Source organism: Pavona decussata, unplaced genomic scaffold (assembly GCF_977016875.1).
Source record: "Pavona decussata unplaced genomic scaffold, jaPavDecu1.1 SCAFFOLD_19, whole genome shotgun sequence".
Lineage (NCBI taxonomy): Eukaryota > Metazoa > Cnidaria > Anthozoa > Scleractinia > Agariciidae > Pavona > Pavona decussata.
Genome location: NW_028145442.1, coordinates 1955001 through 1963725, shown reverse-complemented (window position 1 = coordinate 1963725; position 8725 = coordinate 1955001). Strand labels below are relative to the sequence as shown.

General features: G+C 33.7%; 1 protein-coding gene across 1 annotated transcript in view; it reads right to left on the bottom strand.

Moving 5' to 3' along the window:
- Positions 1-6841: 6841 nt before the first annotated feature.
- The window catches only part of LOC146487005 (histamine H2 receptor-like), a 2145-nt gene continuing 261 nt past the window's right edge, over positions 6842-8725 (bottom strand). The window contains exon 1 of the mRNA XM_085090084.1: positions 6842-8725. This exon is cut by the window's right edge and continues 261 nt beyond it. Within this exon, the coding sequence (XP_084946210.1) occupies positions 7239-8369 (1131 nt within the window). The 5' untranslated portion in view covers positions 8370-8725 and the 3' untranslated portion in view covers positions 6842-7238.

Genomic DNA, 8725 nt, shown 5'->3' with positions numbered 1-8725 from the left:
TGTTTTCTTGTATATTTTGAACAAATTGGCATGAAAATTGATGTATTCTGTTTGGAAAACTTCACCAACAACTTGTCCACATTGAACGCAAGTCAATTGACCATAGATATCTCGAATGTTTTGATTTTCACAGCAATAAGGCATATTTGTTAGTTTATCATTGGTTGGTTCTTTGTGATAGTCACAAAAGAAGCAATAATCATAGCAATGCAGGGTTTGACAGAGAGATGATTCCACCTGCATGGAATCATCTTTGATGGGGATTGGCATGTGTCTGGCACCCATCGTACCATTCTTGTTATTTGTTTTATGGGGCGTACACCCAACAAAACATTCAAAAATTGATGAAAAAATAGTCGAAAATTGATGAAAAATGAAAATTGAAAACCAAGTTTTAAACACAAAGTTTGAGGCACAAGTTTTGTCGCAAATTTTGTTTACAAACGAAAATGTCCATAAGCATATGAATCAAGACCATTCGGATGTAGATATCGTTTATCATCAAAACATGACAATGATGTTTTGTTGATGGTGTAACTACCAAGTTCATGATGGTTACTCCTGATTGTTTTCATTTGGTGGTACAATTGTTTTTCATTAAACAACACATCTTTGTAATCAGCATGATTGATTTCTTGTTTTATTACATTCTTTTTGATTCCTTTGGCTGTTTTGCCACCATTATTATTGTCTTTGATGTAAGAATACATTTTGGATCTCAATCCAACAAATTCAGTGATGGGGATTCCAGCATCTTCATCTTTGAACTTGCCAATGACTTTTTTGTTTGTGGCATCAAAGAATTGATGATTGGATGGATAATCTGAATTATCAAACATTTTTTTTTTATTCCAAAAATCAGAATACACATCTTCGGCTTCAATTTCGTATGTCAAACTATCAGTATCCGTGAACAATAATTTGGCTTTGTTACCATATTTGTTTTTAACGAAATTGTAAGGGACGTCATACATTAGAGTTTTACTCAAATCAAGGATACACATACCAACGTATGCTGGTCGATTGAGAGTCAATGATTCCTTGATTTTGTGGACTGCAACCAAGTTTTCATTAAAGATTTTGCTATTGATGAATGTTGGTTTGGAAGTCAGTTTCGATAATTGTTTCTCATTGGTAACTAATTTGATATCTTCCCGTTTTCTGATATTCTCCATGGTTTTACCAAACACTGAGTTATTCATCAGTTTGAAGAAATCTTTTTCAAAAGCATTCTTTGCATTAGTTCTTTGACGAGTATTGAAATCAATATATGTCTTCAACCAGGGTGATTGGTCAAATGACAGAACACGGTGAATTTTAGTTAATTTGAGTCCCAATTCACGGTATAATTGTAAGTTTCTATAATGTAATACATATTTTGTTTTGTTTCCCAATGTTGGAATCAGCTTGCTGACTTGTCCACTTTTGATTCCAAATTTTTCTGCAATTCTTTGACAATAATCTGACAGCATATCTTGTGTCACTTTGATTTGTTCAGCGCCACATGGATAATCATTATGCAGGTCATGTAATTCATGAGGATATTCCAAATCAACTTCCAATAAATATCCAGTTTTGTTTTCTGCGTCAACTGTTTTCCAATTAATATTTTTTATTTGTTGTTTATTCAACCATTTGAAATTTCCAGTTGGAAGATATTGACTCATAGCCCAACCATAGAGATTATTTGCATCCAAATACATGAGATATTTGCTTTCTTCATTGGGATTCCAATTTTGCACGTATTTGTTGTTGGCTTTACCGTATCTGTTGGCTATGTAACTGATTCCTCCACGAAGGCCCTTTTCAACAAATTGATACATATCAATATCCGTAATGAGTTCCAAATTGACTTCAGTCATTTTCAACATTGCATCCCAAGATAATCCCGGAGATGTAAAATAATGACATGGATCCAATCTATAATATTCCAAACATGTTTTCCTGAAATTTTCAAATACATCAGCCAGCAATAAAACATCAGATTTGAGATATAAATCATGGTATTCGCCCATATTTTTCAAATTAAAAGTATTCCAAACATTTTGTGCATGACTGTACTCTTCATCAGTAATATGTGTATTATTCATTTGACTGTAAAATTCATCTTTGGTTGGTAATTGAGTATCATTGAATTTATCAAAATTACTCATATAATCGTACGGATAAACTCCTTTTTGTTTCATTAATCTAAATTTCTCATCTTTGAAGACTTCATTGGTATATTTGTATGCATCTTCTGGTAGATTCTTTACAAGATTTGCCAATGATTGATTCATAAACTGAAGACTGTCGATAAATACTAAATTATAACCCAACATGGAGGCCATGTATTTCTCCATATTATTTGGGATTACATTAATTTTGTGTTGTCTGGTTTCACCTTTTCTATCCACATAAGTATTGTTCTCAATAATTTTACCAATTTCTTGCATTATAAAATGACTATCATATCCTTTCAAATTATGAAATATTACAGGGATTTTGTCAGTTATTGTAAAATCCCTGTTACATTGATTATGGGCTGAGCCACGGAATTCACCAGTAATATGACAATGATCTCTGACACGTTTATCTGTTTTCTTGTATTTTTTACCACAAATATGACAAGATGTTGCTTTTTGGAATTTGTTTTCATCTTCTGGAGACATAACTAATGGTTTATTGAATTTGTATTTAATAGTTTGTCTGCAGTATTTGACTTCAGCAAGCATTGCCTCCATGAATTTGTAAACAGCTTTTTCTCCACGATAATATTTTATTGGTTTGGAATATTTGTCATCATAGCAGCAAACAACTTTGTATCCATAACCACAATCAGTGTGTTTTTGATAAGCTTCAGTAAAAGATTGTTGGTTAGATTGATTACAACCATGAATTGGTTCAGTAATTGCTTCAAAATCTGCGTATATCACGAATGGTGCTTGCATTTGTTTATTATAATTTGTGAATTTTATTTTGGAACCAACTTCGGGCATTTTGATTGATTGTTCACCATTGATTTCAATACATACTTCCTGATGCTTGTTTAAAACTCGTTCTGATGAAAAACATTGCAAACAATGCATACAAAAATGTTTTCTTTGATGTGATTTGGTTTTGTGGTGCATAAATCGATTAAAATCTTTGATAAGACAGTAATGTTTATTTTCATTTTCTGAGATTAACAGCAAATTCAATACATCATCAAACTTTTCTTTTGAAACATAAATTGGGTAAGTTTGTTTGTTTTCATAACCGAATACGTTGATGTTAATACTGTTTTGGGTTTCAATTTTGTTGTATTGTTTAACTGAAACAGGGAATTCAATTCCTTGGTAATCCAATTGTGGCATGAATGCTTTATCTGTTTTTTTGATTCTTTGTGGATCTTTAATTTGTGGATTTAAATGTCTAACGTGACACCATCGAAAGCATTCATTGTCTTTATTCTTGAGATTTATCAATCCACGTTTGTGATGTTGAAGTTCAGTTGGAAGTTGAATATAAGAACTTCCAGTAAGAGGCTCATATTTGATAATATTGATGTAATGTCCATTGATTGATTTAATTATCCAAGCTGAACCTTCACTAATCCATTTGTGAATATCATTCATAATTTGTTCAACATTAACATCCAAAGATTCTTGAAAATCATTGGCATTAGTTATTGTTTTTGGTTTACTATTAAAATATCCAATTCTGGAGACAGTTTGGTTTCCTTTTTGTTGTTCAAAATAAATTGTCAAAGTTTCAATAAATTTAATTCCTTTCATTTGAGTTAATAATTGTTTCATAAAATGAGCAATAGCTAATCTGGTTGAACTCATTTGAATCAAAGGATCTTTTTCATTTTTAATTCCAACTTCATAAGATTTTGTATATCCCTTGAATGCTCTTGCAACTTCTGTGATTTGGGTTCTTTGTGTTGGAATCGGAGTCACTTTCTTTTTTCGGGGCATTGAAATTGGACGTCTGGGTATTAATTGATTATCAAATGATACTTTTTTCACTCTAGGCGCAGCTTTGGGTTTATCAGCAAATTGAATCGGAGGTGGAATTATGTTGTTTCTCGGCAAAGGTTGAGGTCCATCTCTAAATTGAACAGGTGGTTTGATGATTGTATTCTCATAATCTTTTACCATTTGTTTGACAGATTGTCTAGGCTTTGGAATTGGAACCATTTTCTTAGTTCGAGGCTTTGGAACAGGATGTTGTTTTTCAAGTAAAAGTGTTATTAATTGATCTTTTGTCAATTTTTCTAAATTAGATTTGTTCATAATATTATATGTTAGATTATTTTTTCCATTGCGGTTATTTTGCGATTCCAGGTTTGGCATAGATGAATGAAGACTAGAGGCAACATTCATGTCAGATATCCGTTGTACATCTGACGGGTACATTCTCTTATTCATTTGTTTTGCCATACGGCCTTAAATTCCATTTATTTTTCATGAAATCTAAGGTCAAATATTGACATAAATTAATTAATTATTCACCAAAATTCAACGTTTGGTAAATGTTCTTGAAGTTGTTTTTTATACGGATAATCTCCCTTATTGATTTTTTTCATCATTGCATTGTATTTTTTGTCAATTTTTTGTTTCTCATCTTCAGTAAAATCATCGTCTGATTCTTTCATTTTGATTTTCAATTTAATTGATTTAATTGGTTTTTCAGTTGTAATTTCAATCTTTGTTTTATATTTCTTGGCTTTATAAGAATGTTTCATATTTTCTGAATGAGTTACTACCTCAAGATTGTCAATGCAATTATTTTGTTTATTGGAGTCAATATGATTAATTTGCATTCCATCAGGAATTGGACCTTTAAAACACTCGTGAACAAGTCGATGAATATAATAGTTTTTCTTTTTGAAACCAATTTGTTGTAATGTTATTCCCATGTAACCAGATGATTTTTTTAATCCAATTGAAACTCTCTTTGTTTTTTTATTGTATATTTGCCCATCTTTATTGGCTCCAAAATTGGTATAAATATGATGATAATGAAAAACATCACATTTCATTGGAACATTTTGTGGTGATTTAATTTTTTTACCTTTGCATTCATTTCCTTTGTATTTCATGTTTTGTTGTGGAGTCACAAGCTCCAAATTTTTAATTGAGTTATCTTGTCTATCAGAATTAATGTGATGTATTTGATATCCATCTGGAATTATTTGTTGATTAACAGCTTCCCATATAAACCGATGGGACCAATATGAATTAACTTTCCCATCATTTGAAATGATAGTTATATTCAAGTATCCATTATAATGTAATCTTCCTTTTCTTGGGATCAATTTCTTTTTATTAATAATGTATCCATCTTTCGAACATCCATATTTGGTATGAATTGGATGGATATAATATGTTTTTTCATTATGAATAATAGTCTTTGTTGTTGGGTTTGTCATAGTAGATTGAGAACCAACTGTCTCAACCACATCCAGATTTTGCGTTGATTGGGTACTGGATTGTTCCCTATTCTCTTGTTTCATATTTTGTGGCATCTTGGCCTTCAATTCCATTTAATTTTCATGAAATCTAAGGTCAATTTTGAATCTCATACATTTCTTCAAATTTATTTTTTCCACTTATTTTCTCTTTTTTTAAAATATACGAGTTTTGTCTTTAAGCCCTTTTGGTTTTCAAATTCATGTCAAAACTGTCTTCCAAAACCACATCATTCATAGTCAAATCAAAATGTTGATTAAATTAGCCTTGTATTCAACATCATTAATCCCTGTAAAGTGGAAAATCAGTGTCGTCCAAATCATTACACATACGATAATACATCTTATTGATTAACTTATTTTCTGTCCTGGTAAATTCGCAATCATTGTCTTCCATTGGTGGAAATTCCATTAATCTATTGACTGTTTGCAATTCTTCTTCAGAGTATGAGCTGTTAAAAAAGGCTTTTCTGGCTTTGTGCATGTGTTTCATATTTTCAGAGGCTGTTACCAATTGCAAATTTTCAATTGAATTGTTCTGGCGATTGGAATCAATGTGATTTACCTGTATTTTAGACGGAATATGTGTCTGATTTACGGCCTCATAGACGAATCGATGAGCGGGGCATGTATTGTTACGTCCCGGAGAAATTATATAATAGCCGTTCTCAGACAAATATCCTTTTCTTGGTTCCAATCTTTTTCGGTTGATTATGTTACCATCATATGAGGCTCCGAAATTTTGAAAGGTTGGATGAATAAAATATGTTTTATCATTGTGATCAAAGGTGTTACTCATTTTTCGAATATAAATAAGGTTACATAAAATTGAATAACCGGTTTAAACCGGTTTTCAAAAACCTAAATTTAGGTTTTTAAAAACCGAGGATTTAGGTTTTTAGGTTTTTGAGTTTAGGGTTGAATTCAAAGGCTGAAATAGTATTTTATGTAGTTATTGGGGTGAGATAATGTGTGGTTTATGGGGTTTAGGAAAAATATTGGATTTATAAGGTTTCGTATGGGATTTTTTATCATTTTTTGAAAAGTGAGCTGATACACCCAAATATCTAACTACTTGGATTCTGGCCAATGTTTACTGTATTTAACGTATAACAATCACTGAGGTTATAGCCACCATCAGGTAAAAATTACTGTACAAGAAAAACGTTTTTTCTTTTAGTAAGGCAAAGCCTGCTTAGTCTTTCTTGAGCAATACATTCACAACTAAGCTTTTTGAGGAGGCGCTGCAAACCATATCAGAAAATTTTTTAGCCAAAAAATTAAAAAAAGAAAACATACTATCATTAAAAGGTACTACCCCAATTTCTGCTTCGGAGATCTAAAACCATTTTTGAACACACACAAAAAAGTAATCGACAGCTCAAAAGATCGCACATTGAGCGGATAATCGATAGTTCAAAAGATTGCAAATTGAGCGGATTAGAACTTGATAGTAGTTTCTAAGGTTAAGGGTTTATTATCAAACGCCCAGTCAAACGTTAGCCTGAAGGATGGGTAGTTCCAAGCACGATTAATGGTCTAATCCAACTCAGTAGAATAAGAATCAAATGAAATGGTAGCAATAATCAAGGAAAATGTTTTCTATAAGAACTTTTCGTGCAGCCCACCTCATTTCACAAAATGATGTTCAGCATGCGAAGTCAATTCATTCACGACTCATCCTTACAGCTGTGCTGGGCTAGTGTCTGTTAGGAGAAGTAGAAGAGAAAAAAAATCTATCTTGGGTGGGCAAATGTCAGCTCTCAATGTTTCTCCATTTCATGTGAGCAGGATGGTCATATTATTTTGAAAGTTCTGGAGCCGGTCTTGTGTGCCGTATCGACTGAAGACGCACCTCTTTACTTTCCATTTCTGGAATCTCAGAGGAAGAGCTTTGTAAAATTGTGGAGCGGTGGCGTATTGTTGATCTCAGACCCGCAGCAGGTTTGAGAGAACGGAACAACTTCAGGTACGTGGCTTTGAAGCTTTTGTTACGGAATGCGAAAAGAAATGGATTGAGCGCCGAGTTAAGGTAACCAAACATCAGGAGTACCGTGTAAACTTTCCACGGGTATGGCTTCCAGTGTTCAGCGCCATAGAGATTGGAGGTAATGCTGAAACACATGCAAGGCGGCCAACAGAAGAAAAATGCTGCCAAAAACATGGAATTTGTCTTAGCCGCTCTTAGGTTCTTTATGTAGACCTTTCTTTCTTCTTTAGAAGGGTGTTGACGGGCATGAGTACTGAGTCTGTTTTCGCCTCTATGGTGTGTGCGGGCAATGACAAAGGCCAAGATGAAAAACACACAGGTAAGAAGAAGAGGCACAATAAAGTTTATAAAACTGGTCGTTACAAAATACACCAGGGTAAAGGGAACCACGCAAAAGCCTTCGTATATCGGCTCTAGAGCTTTTTTCCGCCAACCCATGATGGGAAGAAGAGCCCATATAATGCTGTAGATCCAGATAATGCTGATGACAACCAAAGCCCTTTTAATCGTCACGAATTCTTTACTGCGAAATCGACTCAGAGGATCTTTGAGGTTTATGAAGCGATCCACACTGATGGCCAAAAGGGTAAAAATGGAGGTGGGCACAGTGATGAGGTAGGCGATGATAAATGTTACGCACACTACCTTTCCATGTTTCAAAAAGCCTCGAAGGAAAATACCCTCTATGTTAAACGGCATTGCTAAAGTTGCTGTGAGAAGATCCGAGATAGCCAGGGATAACAAGAAGAGGTTGGTTGAATTGCTCCGAAGCTTTCTGTTTGCCAGTATAGTGTAACATACCAAGACGTTTCCAACGGCTGCCACTACTGCAATTAAGATGTAACAAGCGGCAATGATGTGCTTGAATGTGGGTTCAAAGAGGGTAAATCCTTGGCTTGATCGACGGAGAACGGTTGCGTTGAAGTCGGATGAGTTGTTCATGTTGGCACCATGAAAAGTTACGACAGATCTCTCTTGATTTCTCCAGACTGTTCTGTCGGTTCTTCTTCACTGCTTTTTCTTGCGTTTAAACTAAATGATATGCTGAGCAGCGCCCCACTTCACAATTTTGAAGACAAAACGGTAAAAGCAACTTAAACCAACTAGGAAGCTTCTTATATGCTGATACTGATAGCTTGTTATTTGTTGCCATAGCTATTGTGTGCTCTTCTTATATTACTGTTTTGTATTCAAATTTAAATTTAACTATTCTAGACTTCTGTCATATAGCGTAGAATTAGCGTTTTGCTCTCCCCTTTCTCTTTTCGGTGTGTGCATTTGTGCTTCAGCTTTCTTGC